Raw genomic sequence first — 21,866 nt, 5'->3', positions numbered from 1 at the left:
TTTAAATAGTATCAATATTTTGGAGAAATACCAATCTGGTTTTAGGATGAACCACAGTACAGAGACGGCCCTTTTAAAGATTTTAAATTCACATAAACTCACAGTCTTGGTACTACTGGATCTAAGTGCTGCCTTTGATACAGTAGATCACCACATTTTATGAAACAGACTGAGAAACCTGGTCGGCCTCTCTGGTACTGTTTTTAGCTGGTTCAGCTCCTATCTCACAGATCGATATTTCCGGGTAAGTTTGGATACATGTTCCTCCAGAACACATAAAATAAATTGTGGGGTGCCCCAAGGGTCAATTTTAGGTCCAATTCTTTTTAATCTATATATGCTTCCCCTCGGGGACATCATCAGGAGACACGGCATCAGCTTCCACAGTTATGCAGATGATACACAGCTGTACATTGCCGTGTCTCCTGGAGACACAGGGCCAATTGATGCTCTTTTTAACTGTATTTTAGATATAAATTCATGGATGGCAGAGAATTTCCTACAGCTCAACCAGGACAAAACAGAGGTCTTAGTCATTGGTCCTGAAGGCAAGAGAGAGAAACTTTTACCAAAACTACAAGATTTTAAACCAACACAATGTGTAAAGAACCTGGGCGTCATTTTTGACTCTGAGCTGAATTTTATTCCACATATTAAAAATGTAACAAAAATAGGTTTTTATCATCTTAAGAATATCGCCAGAGTCCGCCCATTTCTCTCTCAAGCTAACACAGAGGTGCTGATGCCTTTATCTCCTGTCGTTTAGACTACTGTAATGCCCTGCTCTCTGGCCCCCCCAAGAAGACCATTTCTAACCTGCAACTATACAGAACTCAGCCGCACGCGTGCTGACGAAGACCAGAGGGGGGGCTCACATTACATCGAGTTTTAAAATTGCTGCATTGGCTCCCCGTGTGTTTCAGGATCGATTTTAAGGTTCTTTTAGTAGTTTTTAAATGTCTTAATGGTCTTGGGCCCACTTATTTATCTGACATGCTTTTATCATATCAACCCTCGCGGGTCCTGAGGTCCTCCGGCACTGGACTTTTAATTATTCCTAGAGTTCATACAAAAACCCACGGGGGGGCTGCATTCAGCCATTACGGCCCTCGACTGTGGAACAGCCTGCCGGAGAGCATCAGGACTGCAGAGACTGTTGATGTTTTTAAAAGGAGGCTCAGGACTCACCTTTTTAGTTTGGCCTTTAACTGATCTCTTTTAAACTTTGAATTCTTCTATTATGCTATTTTTACTGCTTATATTTCTTATGACTTCTTCTTAGTTATGCACTTTATCAGTATTACATCTTAAAATCTTATTACTTTTATTTATTACTATTTATTAGTTATTTATTTGTCTATTTTTCCTCTACATTTTTAACTTTCTTAAAGCTTCTAATTTTTGTGCATTATACCTGCTTTTATCTTTAATTTATTTGGTTATTTATCTATTTATTTATTTTTTCTTTAGTCTTTTAATTTCTTGCTTCAGTGTTTCCTCATGTGGGGGCCTCCACACTGGGGTGTATGCCCGGTCTGCCCACGGGGGCCGGTGCTTGGAGGCCGCCTGGGCCCGAGGGACTTGGGTGGCTCTGCATTAAGTGCGGAGTCTGCCCCTGTCCATCGGCGTCCGGGTGGTCTCTGTGGCGGCGCCCCCGGTGGCCGCAGGCTGTGGCGCTTCCCGGTGTGGATGGCTCCCATAGCTGTTTCCTCACATGGTTCCTCAGTGCCCTGCCATGTCTCAGCACTGTGTGTGTGTGTGTGTGTATATGTGTGTGTGTGTTTGGTGAGTGTTTGTGTGAGCGCATGTGTGTATATCTGGAAGTGGGATATTGTCTGTCATATTATGCTTTTATTCTCTCTGTTGTTGTATTCTTTTATCTTGTGAAGCACTTTGTGTTGCATTTTAAATGGATGAAAAGTGCTTTATAAATAAAGTTTGATTTGATTTGATTTGATGTAACGACCAGTCTAACCTTGAAGAGAACTCAATCTGACAATAAACAAAAGAATAAAATGAAATGAAACAGTAACGTATGAAATAGAGTAAACACGATGTGTGGAAGACTGAATATTCAGCGATGATTTTCAAATGAAAAATGATAAGCAGTGACATTTTTAGGTTAGTGTGAGTGTTAGGTGGTTAGATTAGAATTATTCGCGGCAGTTTGTTGTTCAGTTGGTTACAGAAGCAGAGGCGACGTAAAGCCGGCGGTCACCCATCGAGTAGCTTCGTTAGTTCTTAGCTTGTATTCAGGCTCCACCCGCACGGACGTGTTACAACTACTGACAGTTTTCTGTGTTGCTTTTGTTGTATTTAATTTTCTCACGGTGCACTCGGGGTCCAGAGGCCGGAGGTTTCCCACCCTGCTCTAATTAAAGCTACTATCCAGCTGCATCATGGGAAACGTAGGATCCAGGGTTTCTGGAGTCGCTTGTGTAAACTTTGGACCTTTCTGTTAACGTGTCTCCCCACAGCTCCTTCAGGGACGAGGACGACTCACTGCAAAACTCCTCTAGATTTTAGAGAATTTCATCTTTTTTGTTTTTAGGGGTGACATTGTTGGATTTCTATTCACATAGAAGCCCGACACATAAAACGGCTCTCCCCCCTTCTCACCCATCTGTTGGTTCATTATTCAGCTCCACTGAAAGGTCAGCTCTGCCTCTCCTCGACTCCATCACTCTCTCCTTCATTTTATTAACTCTCTGTGTCTTTTTAACAGCTGACATTAAGCTGATCTCTCATGTCGTCCCGTCTGCAGGTATTCAATCCTACATGTGAGTAAAACCTGGAGGCAGAACACAAATGGAAACGAGTTCGAGTTCAAAGTAAAAGATCGTACTTTTACGTGAAGAATTACAGTCGTAGGACAAAGAAAGAGCAGCAGAGGAGAGGAGGAGGGGTCTGATAAACAATGCTTGTTACCACGGCGATTTAAACCTTCCTGACGAACGTTTCAGTATGTCGAGCAAAAACAGCAGAAAAAGACAAAGAACCTCTACAGACTTTAAAACCTCTACAGACTCTAAAACCTCTACAGACTCTACCGAGACTCCGTCCACTCTACGTAACATCTGCCGACTCTACAGACTTCACCAGCTCTAAGATAAAAATCCAACCAAATTCTTAAAAACTGTCGACTCTTCAGACTCGACAGAGACTCAGAAACACTCACCTGGTGGATACTACTGACTCACCTGGAACGCTACCGACCCCAGATGTCCTTTCTACTTTCTGCCAGCAGGTGTCTGAGTTCACACAGACTGTGTGTGTGTGTGTGTGTGTGTGTGTGTGTGGTTCACAGAAGCACAGAGCTGCACCTGAACGTCACACACTGACTGTTATGTCCCGAGCGACGCTGGAAACAATAGTTGTGTTTGTCACAGGAAGTAGATTCAGGACAGAAGTCATACATCACAACACACACACACACACACACACACACACACACACACACACACACACACACATTCATGGAGGGTGTGGGCAGTGAAACTGCAGTATTGTCACATTTCCTGCTGGACAGGAAACTGAAGCAGGACAGGAAGACAACACACACACACACACACACACACACACTGTGACACACACACTGTGGCATACACACACACTGTAACACACACATGGAGAAACACACACACACACACTGTGACACACATGGAGAAACACACACACACACTGTGACACACACACACTTAGAGTGTGTGTGCTGTTGAATTCCTCACAGAAATCGAGAGAAAAGAGACAGATTCGATCATTTCTGTCTTCTGCCTCCTTCTTTCTTTCCTTTTCTTCTCTTTCTTGTCGTCCTCCCTCCTCCCCCTCACATCTGTCTCTCTCTTTCTTTTCATTTCTTTTCTTTTTGACAAACCGTCTCCAATCACATTTCTTCACGCTCACGTCGCAGCACTCGCTGTGTGTATGTGACAGTAATCTGATTACAGCTGCAGGTCGCCCGCGGCAACACCTTTTGTCCTGCGATCTGAGGTTCTAATACACGAGTGTGTGTGTGTGTGTTGTATAGTGTGCGTTAGTGTGCGTTTGTGTGCCTGAAGGCCGACACACACTGGTGTCAGAAGAGACAAAAGCAAAGTTAAATATAAACACACAAACATGGAATCATATCTCTGAGCAGCATCTGTTCAATCTGATGGCTTTCACATAGACTATCATGTCAATTAACACACTGCACATCACACACACACACACACACACACACACACACACACACACACAGCCTTGTTCCTGCATAAAAAGAAGAACATACATCTGGATTCACTTGAAATGATTCATTTTCTTTTTGATTTTTCTTTCACGCGTCGTCCAGGATCAGTCAGTGTGTCCACACGTGTTTTATACAAACGCTCTGTTCTCCCAGGCCGCCTGAACATCCCACCGGCCGTGTGCGTCCTTATCTTATTTTACGTTAGCTATCGATGTTCTGATGAAGGAAACGTGGCCGCTGCTGGTATGCAGACTAAACCTTCATGTTTGACTGTGCTGTTGATGGACATTCAGTCCCACAGAGGACATGAAGGAGCGGCTCGCAGTCACCTAGTACATACTGTACGCCATAGCTGTCACCATTTCCATGTACAAATCTGAACAAATATTTGCACAAATTCATGTATATACAGTATGTGGTACAACAATGATACGTGAGTGGAGAGTAAGAGATAATAGATGGTGGAGTCTGTAGTTTATTATTCAAATAATCATCATTCTTTAAGTTTCTGAGAAAAGAAAAGATACTCATGTTGTCCAAAAACATAATTTTGAGTTCCAGTTTCCCAACATTAGGCTGCTCAAAACGAACAAAACAGGCCCTAAAACCAAGCTCTGAGGAACACCAGGCTGTCAACAGCTTTGTGCTAAAACAACACGAAGGCTGCGGCAGTGGAGGCTTGTCTTCAGGCACACCTGAGGCGATGAAATCTGACACAGGAAGTCCAGTTTGATGGCCGACTTTGAAAGTTTATCAGACACTAAAACGCTGCACAGAGGTTTATACCACGCTCAGACAGGTAAGAGGTGGTTAAAGCGGGTGGAGTTAAGATGCTTCATGAAGACATGATCCAGGTGTTCATTCACACAGGGTTCCTGAGATCTGTGGAAAGTTATCACGTGTCACGTATGTGATGTTTCGTCACAAAGACTGAGGTCAGCAGTGGCTCCTGTCGGCTGTGGTGTACCACCAGGCTCCATCTTGGGCCCCACTTCACTGTCATTATATCCGCTTCTGAGGTTCTTATTACTGGTCCTGAAAACTGCTCTCCCTCCACCCGCCACAGATCTGTGAGTTCGCTCTGATTTAAGGTTTAAATTTGACAAACACAGTTTCTCATTAGTAAGAGCTGTTTCCTCATTAGTCTGATAAGGAACATTAAAGCGTTTCTTCCTTCTGGAGATCTGGAGACTATCTTACATGTTCTTATTGTTTGCAAAAGAGATAAACTTGAATTCATGAAGAGGGATGAAGTGAAGCGTCTTTGTGCTTCCTGTCAGCTCTGACTGAAAGAAAAGAGAGCGCTCTCAGTGTGTTCGTGTGTGTGCGTGATTGACACATTAGCTGTTAATCCCCTGCTAATCCTCAGTGTTAGCAGCAGGCTATGATTAGCCCCGCCTGCTGATCGTTAATTAACTAAATCCCTCGTTACAGCCCAGCGATGGAGAGCAGACAGCTGTTGACATGACGACTGTTACCGCAGATACCACCTCCCTCTGGAGTGCGAGTGTGTGTCAGAGCCAACTGTAAAAAGTTTAGATTAATAGATGTAATTACCTGCCTTTAAATTTGAAATGATTTTAATATTAGAGATACACAGAGTTAGCCTGATCTCTCCGTACAATAATAACCCTAAAAACAATTAATCTCTTCATCAGCTGGATTTCCTGTAATTTAACAACAAAGTATTTTTGTGTTTGTAAATCAGAAAATTAAGATCCAGAGTTTCCTCGGCTGAATTCTTCATCAGCTCCAATAAATTCTTCATCGTAAAATCATAAAACTGACGTTAATGTTTCATCCAGTTTCATATTTGTGTAAAGAACGTTGTCGCTTAATAATGAAATGACAGAACTGTGTAATTTTTATTCTCTGCGAGGAGACGAAGGTGAGCTGACGGTTACAGTCTGAGAGGTCAGCTGAGAACATTATCAATATGTTTTTCTGTGCAGTTCGTGTAAATACTTTGTACTTTGCCTGAGCAGTACTTGTACTTGGCTGGGGGTTGAGACAGGGGGGCTGGAAACCGTTCTTCGTCTCGTCGTGCAGCTTGTTCTCATGAGCTGTGCCGTTAATGAGTTCTACGACACGCTACGAGCGCCATCATGTGCGTTAAAGTGTTCGTCACAGACGCTCTTCTCTAATGTCTCACCAGAATAAAGAAGCATCAGCCGTGTTGTTCATGAGAGTAACGCTCACTGTAAACTGACCCGGGGTCTGTTTGATGAATGAAATCAGCCACATTTGAAAGGTCTCAGCTGTAACCGGACAGAAAGCAGAGTGACGCTTTGTTTTCTGCGACATGTCGCGTTTTAATGTTTAACGTTTGACTCATGAAAACTGTATGAAGCAGAAGATTGATGCTGCTGAATATTTCAACATCTGTGTCTGTGTTTCAGTGTGTGCGCGTGTGCATGTGTGTGTGTGTGTGAGCGTGCATGTGTGTGTTACCTGACTGGAGCTCCTCGGCTCTGAGCTGGTTTCAGCAGGACGGTGACGGTTGAGTCGGTCTGATTGAGAGGAGACTCCTGATCATACGCCGGCATCAGAGGAGCTGAGGAGGACAGAGTCAGTCCTCAGTCAGGAGGACAGTGAACCACTGAGCCTTTCAATCATGATACTCTCACCTGTTACCAATCAGCCTGTTGTTGCTCCTGTCCCAAAAACATTAGATACTGGGTCTGGACTAGGTCTGGACTGGGTCTAGACTAAATCCAGACTAGGTCTGGACTGAGTCTGGACTAAATCCGGACTAGGACTGGACTAGGTCTGGACTGCGACTAGACTAAATCTAGACTAGGTCTGGACTGAGTCTGGACTAAATCCAGACTAGGACTGGACTAGGTCTGGACTGGGTCTGGACTAAATCCAGACTAGGTCTGGACTGAGTCTGGACTAAATCCAGACTAGGACTGGACTAGGTCTGGACTGGGTCTAGACTAAATCTGGACTAGGACTGGACCAAATCTGGACTGGGTCTGGACTGGGTCTGGACTAAATCCAGACTAGGTCTGGACTAGGTCTGGACTAAATCCAGACTAGGACTGGACTAGGTCTGGACTGGATCTAGACTAAATCTGGACTAGGACTGGACCAAATCTGGACTGGGTCTGGACTGGGTCTGGACTAAATCCAGACTAGGTCTGGACTAGGTCTGGACTGGGTCTAGACTAAATCTGGACTAGGACTGGACCAAATCTGGACTAGGACTGGACTGGGTCTGGACTAAATCCAGACTAGGTCTGGACTAGGTCTGGACTGGGTCTAGACTAAATCTGGACTAGGACTGGACCAAATCTGGACTGGGTCTGGACTGGGTCTGGACTAAATCCAGACTAGGTCTGGACTAGGTCTGGACTGGGTCTAGACTAAATCTGGACTAGGACTGGACCAAATCTGGACTAGGACTGGACTGGGTCTGGACTAAATCCAGACTAGGTCTGGACTGGGTCTAGACTAAATCTGGACTAGGACTGGACCAAATCTGGACTGGGTCTGGACTGGGTCTGGACTAAATCCAGACTAGGTCTGGACTAGGTCTGGACTAAATCCAGACTAGGACTGGACTAGGTCTGGACTGGGTCTAGACTAAATCTGGACTCGGACTGGACCAAATCTGGACTGGGTCTGGACTGGGTCTGGACTAAATCCAGACTAGGTCTGGACTAGGTCTGGACTGGGTCTGGACTAAATCCGGACTAGGACTGGACTAAATCTGGACTAGGACTGGACTGGGTCTGGACTAAATCCGGACTAGGACTGGACTGGGTCTGGTCTGGGTCCGGACTGGATCTGGCACCCCAGTATCTCCCTGATGCTTGCGAGCTGTGAACCGGCTGGACCCTCAGGTGCTCTGGGACAGGCCACCTCCTCTTCAAATGTCAAATATTTTAATTATTATCTTTATTTAATCATGTTTGTTTCTCATGTTGGTTTTATTTTAGCTTTTATTGGGTTTTTTTTTTAATGCTTGTGGACTAAACAACAGTGACTTTAAGCAGCGGCTGTGGATCGGGTCCACTCCATGGACCCCTGAGCCTGTGTGGTCGTCCCTCCATCAGTAATAATCAGTGAGGACCTTCTGGGTTGTTGGACATGAGCTTCCTGTCAACGTTCATTCTTATTTTGAAGGACACACACCTGAGATCTTGGTGGTGAACTGGGTAATGACTGGAGGGCCGAAGCCTTTGATGGTTGAGGCTCTTATTGTGAAGGAGTAGGTGGAGCCCGGGTAAAGGCCGGTGAAAATGTGGCTCGTCTCATTGGCCGCTTTGAACACCTTGCCGCTCTGATTGGACAGGTCAAACTCTGTGTCGAAGGAGCTCAGGGCTTTGTAGGAGATCTGTGAAGGAGAACAACAGTGGGTAATGTAGTCTCTACCTGAAACCTGAACATTTTGAAACTAAATCTAAATAAATGTAAAAGCCATGTTGAATCGTCACATATTTTTATTTTGGACTGTTCAAATTCTTCGTTGAAATGTTTGAATAAATCGTTAAACTTGACTTTCGGTCGGCTGAGCGTTGCGAGCGTACCTCGTACTGCCGGATGAGGCCGTAGGTCTGCAGCGGTTCTCTCCAGCTCAGACTGATCTGCTGCTCGTAGCTGCTGCCCAGGATGGACTCCACCGGAACGGCTCCGGGAACTGAAGCAGACAGGTTGAACTTTTAGAAAGTCTCCTGCGAGTCTCCTGATCAGTATTAACACAACGTGTCCCCGATTCCTACCGTCCTCGTCCGTCAGCACCAGCAGCTCCTCGCTCTCCTTGCGTCCCTCGGGGTTACTCAGGACGAGTCTCAGGCTGACGTTGGTGAACGGCGGAAGGCTACGCACGGCGTGCTGTGGTACGGCGCTCAGGGTGTCGTACACCACTTCCTCCCGCACCTCCTCCTTCACTGGCTCCCTGTGAAAGACACAGGCTTTACCTGAGGGTCTGGTTACCTGCTGACCCTTTCTTGCATTTGTAAGACCCCTCCTGAGTGCACCTGGCGGCGTCTCCTTGAGGTTTCCCGTGTGTCTTTTTACCTGTGCCCCCTCCTTTTGCTTTACCAGGCGGCCCCTTCTGGAGTCCTCTTCCTCTCTACTTGTGGGCCCCTCCCTTTCTTTAAATGTCTGTCCTTCCCGCGGCCCCTGCCTGTCTTTACCTGTTAGCCTGTAATGTTTACCTGCTGGGCGCCCCCGCAGGTCTGTAGCGGTACTGCACAGTCAGGTTGTAGCTGTGGCAGCGGGTCACGTTGTAGCCGAAAGGTTCCCACCGTATCGTCACCTGTTTGGACTGAATGTCGACGACCTCGAGACGCCGCGGGCCGTGCATCGGATCTGACACAGGAGCACAAACACAAAGATGGACACGAGTAGGATTTCATGTAACCTGTCCTCCCCCCATATTCAACTACACCAGGAAGCAGCAAATAACAGCGTCTGTCCTTGTGATGATCATTTAGATTATAGGATGAACTGCCGCCTTCAGCTGATCCCTGATCAGTTTGGAGAGTCTGTTGTGTTGCTTGTTTTCCGCAGTTCTTTTCTTCAGCAGACAGCGAACATCACGTCGTCATGTTTAAACTGACGACAGACCGTTCTCCTGAACCCTCAGACTGGACCTGATTAAGATCCCGTCAGCGGCTCAGTCACGCTCTGCTGTTTCCCCCACCATTCCACTCTGAGGTCGAGTTGCTCTCGGCCAATCAGCGGGAGGTCTGAGTGGAACAGGTAACCCTCAGCATCTGTTCTAATCTGCTCTTTGAAGACTGAACTGGTGCTTCCTGCAGCCAGATCTCTTCATCATATCAGTGTTTTGACCACACGCGAATCCCAAAAACAGAACACGTCTCCGTCGGTTTACTCTGCAGCTGCACGCCGTACATGAACCCGTAAGGCAGAGCCGGACACGAGACCGGAAACAGAGGCGGTCTGAAGAGGTCCAGACACGACGACAGGCAGCAAACATCCAATCACTGTACTGTGACATCATCATCAACGCACCTGTGCAGTGACATCATCATCATCATGTTGATGATGATGATGATGTCACTGCACATGTCTCAATCAGTGATTCTAAACTGAGCCACATCAGAATTTACAGAGACAGAGAGACAGACAGAGACAGAGAGAGAGAGAGAGACAGAGAGAGAGACAGAGAGAGAGAGAGAGAGAGACAGAGAGAGAGACAGACAGAGACAGAGAGACAGAGAGAGAGAGAGAGACAGAGAGACAGAGAGAGAGAGAGAGACAGAGAGAGAGACAGAGAGAGACAGAGAGACAGAGAGAGAGAAAAGGGTGAAAGAAGATTAAAGAAAGGTTCTAACTCAGCATGCACACACACACACACACACACACACACACACACAGTCTTTGTAGTAGCCAATCGAAGTGCTGTATTTCAAGATGACAGACAGCGATCCACTCAGAGAGAGAATGATAGATGAGAAAGGAAAGAGCAATTTCTCCTGACAAAACCTCTGTGTGTGTGTGTGTGTGTGTGTGCGTGTGTGTGTGTGTGTGTGTGTGTGTGCTTTTAGGTGTTTCTGTGTGAACAATACCTTTCCTGTTCTTTGTCGTCTGTCATCTGTGTGTGTATGTGTGGTCGATTGTGGCCGTACAGAAAACTTCCTGTTATTGAGCCTCACACACACACACACACACACACACACACACACACACACACACACACACACACTCTGCAGGCTTTTAGCAGGACACAACAGAGGCACTTGTGAGTTTCTCCACCTCGATTGTGTGATGAAAGAGAGACGTCGAGCTTAATGGTCGGTCTACAGGGAACATACACGCACACACCGACACATCGCCACGGCAACAATAGGGGTCGGGGGTCAAGGGAAGGGGGAAGAGGGGATTGAGGTGGATCCTATTACCTATTACCCATAATCCCAGAGGGGAGAGTGAATGCTATCACATAAAATCCTACTATTCCCCACTGAACGTGTGTGTGTGTGTGTGTGTGTGTGTGTGTGTGTGTGTGTGCTTGTTCATGGTTCCATCCAATAATTTTTGGGCTGACATTTAAATCAGACACAGAGACAGAGCTGATGATGTCATCAGGTATTTTTCCAGCAAATGTTAAAGAACTACAAACTACAACCTTCAGGAACTACACAAGGTGAACCGTTTGAGATGAAGATGATGATGATGAGGAGGAGGAGGAGGAGGACGGGGAGTACACTGAAGGAGCAGTTCACCTCACATTCACACCTGTACCTGTCGCAGTATCACCAACAGAATATTCTCATGGAAACTGCTGGATTAAAACACTGAATTAAATTATCTCACTGAGTGTGACATCACTTCCTGTGGAGTATGAGGATCTCTGATGATCCACAACAAACCTCCAGAAATCACATCCTGTAGCCTACAGCTGCTGAGGAACAAAACCTACAGCCGTGGACCTGAGCTGGTCTGGATCTTGACCCGCAGGTCTCTGTCTCGCAGGTGGTTTTACTTGGACTTGTTTTGGACTCAGTCTGGATTTGGACCTCGCCCCCCTCTCTGGTCTCATGGGTCTCATGGAGGTCCTGTGTCATTTGACTCAGACTTGTCTGGACTCTGTTTGGACTTGGACTGGTGTTTTTCCAATGATCTTGGATTTAGTCTTGAGTTGGGCTCAACCTTTGAACTCGGACCTTTCCCAGTCTGGCTCTGACTCATCTCAGACTCGATCTTGACTTGGATCAGACCGTTTCAGGACTTGGTATGGACTCAAATTCCTGGACTTGGGCTCAACCCCCTTCGGACCTGAAAACTGCTCGGACATGTCTTGTATAGTTTTTTCTTGTCTCTGAATTGATTTTTTTTTTCGTTAGTGACTTGACTTGGACTCGCCCCGAGTCTTGAATTTGAACTCAAGCCCTCCTTGGATCTGGTCTTGACTTGAGTTGGACTCTCAGCTCAGCCTGGTCTGGGTCTGGTAGGTGATGCTGACATGCAGCACAGTTATCAGTGGGTCCGTGTTGCGTTCGCTGACCCTGCAGGGAAAACATGTGTGGGTTCGACATATGTGGTCGTCCTCAGAGTCTATGACATCACAGTCAGGGAGGGGCCAGAGGATCCATCTGATGTGATCTGTGAACTTTTTACGAGTCACCTGAACATCACATGTCAGGAGAGTGTGACTGTGTGCGCTGGTAAAAATACTGATCATCATAGTTTACTGTAACTGCTGGTTTAATAATCTTTAAGCTTTCGGTTCGTTATCGTCTTACAGTGAAACTCTGATGTTGTTCAGTGTTTTCAGTTCGAATGTGAGTAAAAACATTCGAGAATCCGAGCATCACATCACTTCCAGCTTCTCTCTCTTTTATCTGTATGTGAGCCTCGCTCGCCCTCGGCGACCTTTTCAGCGAACACAACCCTGACTGATTGAAACAGATTTCCAACATGGCTTCTCCATTCACCCTGCTGACACACACACACGCAGACACACACACACACACAGAAACACACACACACACACACACACACACACACACACAGAAACACACACACACACACACACACGCAGCTGTTGGTCTTTTGTTCTCAGTGAAAGCAGAAAATTTCAACCTTTTTAAATTTTGCCACTGATTCAATAAACCCCCCCCCTCTCTCTCTGTTGTCTCTCTCTCTCTCTCTCTCTCTCTCTCTCTCTCCCTCTCTGGCACTCAGTGTCTCTCTCTCTCTCTCTCCCTCCCTCTCTGTCACTCAGTGTCTCTCTCCCTCTCTCTCTCCCTCTCTGTCACTCAGTGTCTCTCTCTCTCTCTCCCTCTCTCTCTGTCTCTCTCTCTCTCCCTCTGTCACTCAGTCTCTCTCTCTCTCTCTCTCTCTCTCTCTCTCTCTCCCTCTCTGTCTCTCTCTCTCTCTCCCTCTCTCTCTCCCTCTCTGTCACTCAGTGTCTCTCTCCCTCTCTCTCTCCCTCTCTGTCACTCAGTGTCTCTCTCTCTCTCTCCCTCTCTCTCTGTCTCTCTCTCTCTCCCTCTCTGTCACTCAGTGTCTCTCGCCCGTTTCTCAGCTCATTGCAGCTTCTCTGGTCTCCTTCAGTTTTCAGAACACTTTCAGTCCATCTACCTGAAGGAGGCTCAGCAACAACACATGGACAGGAACCATCAGGTGTTGAACACCTGCCCAGGTCATTTCCACACCCAGAAGTGAAGCATGCCTGCCCCCCAGACCCCCGCTTCATTTGGTTCAGTTTCAGTGAAGGGATTCAGCCACAGAAACAGATCTGGGGTCAGTTAACCGTCAGCGGTCTGTGGAGTCTGTGGGGGTTTATTAGCAGGGCGGAGCTTGTTGGAGGCTGCTGGAAGCTGATAACAGACAAAAAACAAACAAATACCACTGAGGAAGAAGAATCACACACACACACACACACACACACACACAGGAGTGCTGGATGTCTGAAGGTGACTTTAGGATGAAGGAGAGGAGGAGGAGGAGGAGGAGGAGGAGGAGGAGGAGAGGTTTAATTTTTCATTTCCAGGAGATCACCAGATTTAATATGAGAGAGAAAGAGAGGGAGAGAGGAGGAGGGGAGGATAGAAGGAGGAGGAGGAGGAGGAGGAGAGGTGAAACTCAGTGATGGATGATTCATTCGTCTCCACAGACGATCTCTGATCAGCACCTGGATTACCTCAGGAGTCAATGAAGTGTTATCAGCATCAGGACCAATCAGAACTCTAATCAATGAGCCAAGGCTGGGGGTGTGAATGAAGACTCCCTGTCGCTCCTCTCTTTTATTCTCCTTCAGTTTCTTTTTCAGCCGTTAACTTGCTGAAACCTCCTTTAAATGTCTGCTTTTCTGTCGTCTTGTGTTTCTTCTCTTTGCGTCTTTCTGGAAACACGTTGATGATGAAACAAACGCACCTCGATAAAACGAAGCAGAACTGACCAGCAGGCCTTTTTAAAACTGAAACAGGATCCAGACCAGCTCAGGTCCACGGCTGTGGGCTACAGGATGTGATACTTTACGTTTGTTCTGATTGGACATCAAAGACAATGATCTCATCAGGAAGTGATGTCACACTCAATGATCCCTGTGTGTCGTGGAGGAGAATCTTTGACTCTGATTCACCTCCTGCAGCATCTTTACCTCCTCCTCAGCCTCTTCATCTGTCTGATGATGATGATGAAGATGTGAATTGATTTTGTATTTGGAGGCATTCAGACAAACCTGATGAAGACCTGATGAAGACCTGATGAAGACCTGATGAAGACCTGATGGAACCAGATCAACTGATCAGGACAGAAGCTCAGAGTTCAGACAGTGAAATGAGAAAAATACAGAAAGAGACGTAAAAGCACTAAAAGTTAGAAAGGCTGGATGGACGAGTAGAGCGTGAACATCTGAGGTGAAAAGAGAGAGAGAGAGAGAGAGAGAGAGACACAGAGAGACACAGAGAGACACACACAGAGAGAGAGAGACAGGAGGAGTGAATGGAGTGAAATATTCATCTGATATTTTCTAAAAGCCTCGACAAACACCACACACTCTTTAATGGATGTTAACACACACGAGAAATGTTTTATTTCTATGACCAGTACTGAGCTGAGTGTCCGTGTGTGTTTTTGTCAGTTACTGAAACGGTTCAATGATCATTGATATTGATAGATTATAGCAATATGATCACCTGACTGCAGAGCCTGTGACTAGGTTTGTTTTTAAGAAGACAAAACCTGAGCTAGTAAAATCATAAAATAACGGGGCTGCGTTTGCTCCACTGATCAGGCGCCTATGGAAGCCTGTGTGGCGCCTGAGAGGCGAAATCGAGGGCGACGCTCGCTCACGACGTTGGAGCAGAATATTAAATGATGAAACATGAAGCTGCTCACAGTGACTTCCTGTTTATCTGCCACCACACTGAGTCGCCTCACTGAGCTCTAAGTCCTAAAGCTTGTATGATGGACACACTGATTTATTATTGAACAGACACACACTCACACACACACACACACACACAGACACACAGACACACACACACACACACACACACACACAGAGGCTGGTTTATAATTTATTGGAGGTAAAATGAATAAATAAAAGTGAGTCAAAGACAGAGACGAGTGTTATCAGAGCGAACATCATCACACTGAGAGCATGTGTGTGTGTGTGTGTGTGTGTGTGTGTGTGTGTGTGTGTGAGACACACTGAGCCCCACTGGCTGTCAATTACACACACACACACACACACACAACAACAACATTACCTCATTAAGACCCACTAGAACGTCTTGACTAATGGCAAGAACCACTGCTGGGACCACTGAAACCTCTTCGCAGGTCTCTAGATCCTCACTATGGACCATTGTTCTCATTTGTCCACACAATGTTGCATTATGGGTCAGAATTACCTGCACAATGCTTAGAACACTACTACTACACCACTAGAACCTCTTAACTGATCCTTACATCCTCACCAAAGTCCACAAGAACCTCATGACCCCTGGAGCCTCATAAAGGACCACCTTGATTACCTCGTAACCCATCGATGACCCCGAGAATAAAAATTGGTGCTAAGAGAACCCTAGAAAATAAAATAATGACAGTTCCTTCAGACCTTTTCCACTTAGGAAACATTAAAGGAACATCATATTTATTAAAGAAGTGTTTGTGTCTGAGCTCAGCTCCTGAGGAACCTCTAGAACCAGCTCACAGAACCTCCGTGAGGAGGATCCCGGCTGAGTCAGTATGAGCTCTGTGTCTCGAGGAGGGGGGTGCAGGGGGAGATCAGCCTGACGAGGAGGGGTATTCACAGTCAGGTATGCATGTCTGTCAGCTGCCGTCAGTGTTTACGGGGACATACCAGAGACAGGTCATGTCCCTGAGAGGTTCAGGTCCGTCATGTAACAGCAGGTCTGAGAGGCAGACATGTTGAAACCTGACACACACACACACACAGTGATTTCCTCCACACGTCTCACAATAACACACCTGGAAAATCCCTCCCCCACCGAGCGTTTTCTGTAATAATGAAACATGTCAGTATTTAAATGAAGTGAAATCACAGCGAGGCGATTTAACATTAACACACACACTGACAGCGGTGCCGCGGTGTGTGTGTGGTTCTTCTGCATCCGTTCAGTTCAGAAACATTTGATTTACTCACATGAATTAGAATAAAACATCAAAGCTCAAAGACTTAAAGACCTCTGTCTTTATTACCGATGTTTATCATGTGGAATATGTAGTTTAAAAGTTAAAATGAAGGGCTGTTTAAATGTTCCTGCCATGAAAGGTGCTACAATGTAGTAATAAACCTGCTGAAAAGGTAAATTATCACATTATTATATAAAACATAACAAAATCTAAATTTTCAATAATAACAAAAAGTGAAAAACAGAGAAGTAGAAAACTGCAGCAGGAGTGAGGCTGTTGCACCTGTGTAATTAGCACGCTAATTGCTAATCACATGCTGTTTGTTGTTTGTTTGCTCCCACAGGGCACACACACATACCTGCAGCAGTGTGTGTGTGTGTGTGTGCTTGTTTGTGCGTGTGCGCGTGTGTGGGTTCACTAAGGAGATGGATGAGGCAAACAGCTAGCATGCTATGCTGATGTGTACAGTATGGCCATTAGGAAGAAATGAGTGTGGCGCTAACGAAACTTAGCCTGGCTCACAGTCTTAATGACCTCACCATTAACCATTACCCACCTGATGAGCTCAGCGCTAACACAGCCTAGCACGGCATGCTACGCTAATGACTCCACCATTAACCTCCTAATGAGCTCAGTATGAGTGCAGCCTAGCAGTTAGCTGCTAGCAGTCATAGTAAAGGGACTTTACAACAGCAAACTGACTCTAAGAAGAGGAGTAAGGACTAAACATTTGGCTGCTGGTTTTGATGTGACCAAACTCTGACTCACCTGCACACTTGGTTCTGGCTCTTAGAGGTGGTCCGGGGTTTCCGGTGCCTCCATCCAGGGGCCTGGTGAGCAGCACGCTGATCTCGTACTCAGTGTCGGGGTCCAGGTGTCCTATCTTGTGAGTGGGCTTATCGACAGGCATGGTGTCGATCAGCATGCCCGACATCGTACGGTACTCCACCTCAAACACAAATTATTATACTCTTTACAGGATGAAATCACTGGATGATAATCCACCGACATTCATGTTGTTTTCTGTGTAATAATAAAGTCATCACTGCAGCAAGAAACCTGACCACAAAAAACATCCAACTTCTAGAACCTCCTCAGGGACCACTTGAACCATGTCAGAGCCTTAAAACCGCCTTACAGACCCCATGTCAGCTCTCTAGAATCTCATCTAGGACTAAAACCTCCATTAAGACCCCTAGAACCTTGAAATAATAATCACTACAACCTTGTCATATATGCATAGAACTTAATTTAGGATAGCTAAAACCTTCTCTCAGGTGCCTAGAACCTGAACAAGGACTACTAAAATGCCCTTGCAGATCCTCAGAACCTAATCAAGGACCACTACAAACCACTTACGGATTCCCAGACCTCCACAAAGACCAATAAAAGACCTCCTCACATATACCTAAAAACTCATAAAGGACCATTGGAAACCCTCATATATTTCTAGACCATCTTTAAGGCCAATAAAACCGTCCTTGCAGACCTTCAGAACCTCATGAAGAATCACTCAAGCCTTCTGAAAGACTCCTTTATCTCTCCTAAAAGGTACCTAGAATCTCATTAGGGATCACCGGAAACCCCTTACAGAGCCCCATATCAAAGACCACTTAAACCAACTCACACTAGAATCCCATGTATTAGATCTGGATCTACAAGATCTTTCTCAGCAATCCCCAGAAGCTCGTCACAACTTGAACCCCATGAAAGATCTGTAGAACCCCATTTAGGACAATTGTTCAGAGACCAGCTGAACCACATTTCAGACCCAGTAAACCTCATCCAGGATGACCATAGACCCCTCACAAGTCACTACAACCTCTTCATAGATCCCTGGAACCTCATCAAGGATGACTGAAACCTACTCACAAATCAATATCAGATCAATACATCATCAATAGTCACCTCTCTCTCAATGATTGGTCCATCTCCATTTATGGAGTTGGCGTTGAGTTGGATCCACAGGTAGGTGGCGCCCACTGCTGTCAGCTGAGGAGGGGCAATCGGTACTGGAGGTTCTGCGGGACAAACAGAACCAGGATCAGTTTTATCCACACACACACACACACACACACACACACACACACACACACACACTCACTCACTCACTCACTCACAAACACACACTCACTCACACACACACTCACTCACACACACTCTCACACACACACACACACACACACACACACACTCCTCAATGTTTCACTGATCTCTTAACGAGGGAGGAAGGAGTTAACGAGTTAATTAATATTTGTGACCTTCGGCGAATCACAGAAGACCTGGATTCCATTACCCAGAATCCCCTGTAGTGCTGCTCTACTTCCTTCTGACCCACTTCGTGACACACACACACACACGCACACACACACACACAGACACACACAGACACACACACAGTAAGTAGGATACATGTGTAATGATGCGTGTTATCATGTAATATGTTCAGGTTAATACTCAGCTGTGTGTGTGTGTGTGTGTGTGTGTGTGTGTGAGAGAGAGATAAAACACACAAACACAAACTATTACATGCACACACACACACACACACACAGTTTGAGTGACAGTTCAATCAGAGGTTTAGCTGCCAGGGATTGTGGGATATGTGTCGGGTCATGTGACCAACAAACACCTCCTCACCTGTCACCGTGTGTGTGTGTGTGTGTGTGTGTGTGTGTGTGTGTGTGTGTGTGTGCAGAGAGATCAGACAAGCTTTCGACCAGTGTCTCACACACACACACACACTGAGAGCTGTGTGTGTGTATTGATCGGCTGTGTTATGAGTGATATCAGACAGTCTGATCTGTCTCCTCCTCACAGTCGCTCTTGATGACGATTCAGATGATTTGAGAGTGAAAACATGTAAAACACATTCGATAAAGGTCTAATAAGCACACACAATAATCAATACAGGTGATCAAAACAACTTCCAGCAATCATCATGATCTCGATATGAAGACAAAAAAGAACTAAAAGAAATGATCTTCACTCTTGTTCCGAGTGTCGCTCCGTGCTGGACAGATTGGCATGATGGGAAAGGAAAATACCCAGAATCCTCCCTTACAAAGCAGAGATGAAAGTGATGTTTCTGAGCTGTCTGACAGCTCTGTCACACGGCAACACACCTCGTTTAATGAGTGATCATTAACGCACTGTCTGCGCCTGTGTGTGTGTGTGTGTGTGTGTTAGCAGCCAGCGTTAGCGCTAACGCTCTGACAGGAAGAAAAACGGGGGCTTTTACTTTGGAGTGATTCATCTTCACAAGCGCAGACACTCTTTGACAAAACGCCGCTGATTCTGCTTTTAATGAGGCCGCACACACACACACACACACACACACACACACACACACACACACAGAAAACACACACACACACAGAACACGCACACACACACACAGAAAACACACATACACACACACACACACACACAAAACACGCACACACACACACACAGAAAACACACACACACACACACAAAACACACACACACACAGAAAACACACACACACACAGAGAAAACACACACACACACAGAGAACACGCACACACACACACTCTCTCTCTCACACGCACACACACACACACACACACACACACACACACACACAGTCAGTAATGAGGTGAGCAGTTTTAATAAAAACTTGTTTGATGACAGTCATTAAAATATGACAAACAGCTCTGATCTGAATGAGACAGAGAGACAGACAGGTGGAGACAGAGAGACAGACAGGTGGAGAGAGAGAGACAGACAAGTGGAGACAGAGAGACAGAGAGAGAGACAGACAAGTGGAGACAGAGAGACAGAGAGAGAGACAGACAGGTAGAGAGAGAGAGACAGACAGGTGGAGACAGAGAGACAGACAGGTGGAGACAGAGAGACAGACAGGTGGAGAGAGAGAGACAGACAAGTGGAGACAGAGAGACAGAGAGAGAGACAGACAAGTGGAGACAGAGAGACAGAGAGAGAGACAGACAGGTAGAGAGAGAGAGACAGACAGGTGGAGACAGAGAGACAGAGAGAGAGACAGACAGGTAGAGAGAGAGAGACAGACAGGTGGAGACAGAGAGACAGGTGGAAACCAGTGGAGACAGAGAGACAGACAGGTGGAGACAGAGAGAGAGACAGGTGGAGGGAGAGAGAGACAGACAGGTGGAGAGAGAGAGACAGACAGGTGGAGACAGACAGATAGAGACAGAGAGACAGACAAGTGGAGACAGAGAGACAGACAGGTGGAGACAGAGAGACAGACAGACAGATAGAGACAGAGAGACAGACAAGTGGAGACAGAGAGACAGATAGGTGGAGACAGAGAGACAGACAGACAGAGACAGAGAGACAGACAGATAGAGACAGAGAGACAGACAAGTGGAGACAGAGAGACAGACAGATAGAGACAGACAAGTGGAGACAGAGAGACAGACAGGTGGAGACAGTGAGACAGACAGATAGAGACAGAGAGACAGACAAGTGGAGACAGAGAGACAGACAGGTGGAGACAGTGAGACAGAGACAGTCTTAAAAGGTGAAGAGTTGTGTATCATCATCGAATCAATCAGACTACAGTTGAAACTAATCAATGAATCGATCAATCCGTTTTCTCTTCTTCTTTGGTGTTTCTGCTCTTTTTATTCTTCTTCTGTTGTTAATAAATAAAAATATATGAAAACACAAAGTACACGTTAACTGAGGAGAAAGCAGTAACGACTGACGGGGAGGACGGGACTCACGTTTAACCGTCAGGTCAGCGTAGGAGGACACGCCCACGCCTCGCTCGGATTGGACGATGCAGCGATAGCGTCCGGAGTCGCCCTTCGTCGTGTTCTCCACGTCAAAACTCGCCACGTAACGCCGAGAGTTCACTGGTTTAGTTTCCCTGACGACTGCCTGACGACCGCCCATGCCCTGAAAACACAGACCACCAGAGTAATACTACACACACAGTACAATACTACACACAGTACAATACTACACACAGTACACTACAAACCACAGTACTACACACAGTACTACACACAGTAAAATACTACACACACTACTTCACACAGTAAAATACTACACACAGTACACTACAACACACAGTACTACACACAGTAAAATATTACACACAGTACTACACACACTGATCATGCATAAGTATTGATCATGTATAAGTATGGATCATGTATAAGTATTGATCATGTATAAGTATTGACCATGTATAAGTATGGATCATGTCTAAGTATTGATCATGTATAAGTATTGACCATGCATAAGTATGGATCATGTATAAGTATTGACCATGTCTAAGTATTGATCATGTCTAAGTATTGATCATGTATAAGTATTGATCATGTCTAAGTATTGATCATGTATAAGTATTGATCGGTACCTGCAGGTAGAGCAGCAGGTTGCTCTGCGGTCGTCCATTAATGGTACAGTGAAACGTCGCCGTCTGTCCCGCGTTCACCTCCACGCCTTTGATGTGCAGGAAGTGAGGTGTGCTCACTGAGGACACACACACATCCCGGAGGTCAGAGGTCACACACCGATGACATCATCAGTGTGCATCGAT

General features: G+C 45.9%; 1 protein-coding gene across 7 annotated transcripts in view; it reads right to left on the bottom strand.

Annotated features, from left to right (window-relative positions):
- The window catches only part of LOC121624140 (receptor-type tyrosine-protein phosphatase mu-like), a 130,410-nt gene that overhangs the window by 62,069 nt on the left and 46,475 nt on the right, over window positions 1–21,866 (bottom strand). For all 7 annotated transcript variants that reach the window (XM_041961760.1, XM_041961761.1, XM_041961762.1 and 4 more), the window contains exons 6-14: window positions 21,684–21,799; window positions 21,043–21,217; window positions 18,221–18,333; window positions 17,081–17,261; window positions 9,394–9,547; window positions 8,956–9,131; window positions 8,764–8,873; window positions 8,369–8,570; window positions 6,680–6,782 (exon numbers count right to left, since the gene is read on the bottom strand). In XM_041961760.1, coding sequence (XP_041817694.1) covers window positions 6,680–6,782; window positions 8,369–8,570; window positions 8,764–8,873; window positions 8,956–9,131; window positions 9,394–9,547; window positions 17,081–17,261; window positions 18,221–18,333; window positions 21,043–21,217; window positions 21,684–21,799 — 1,330 coding nt within the window. The remainder of the gene's footprint in view (window positions 1–6,679; window positions 6,783–8,368; window positions 8,571–8,763; window positions 8,874–8,955; window positions 9,132–9,393; window positions 9,548–17,080; window positions 17,262–18,220; window positions 18,334–21,042; window positions 21,218–21,683; window positions 21,800–21,866) is intronic.

This window comes from Chelmon rostratus, chromosome 20 (genome assembly GCF_017976325.1).
Source record: "Chelmon rostratus isolate fCheRos1 chromosome 20, fCheRos1.pri, whole genome shotgun sequence".
NCBI lineage: Eukaryota > Metazoa > Chordata > Actinopteri > Chaetodontiformes > Chaetodontidae > Chelmon > Chelmon rostratus.
The sequence above is the reverse complement of the archived record's forward strand: the minus strand, read 5'-3'. Positions and strand labels throughout refer to the sequence as shown.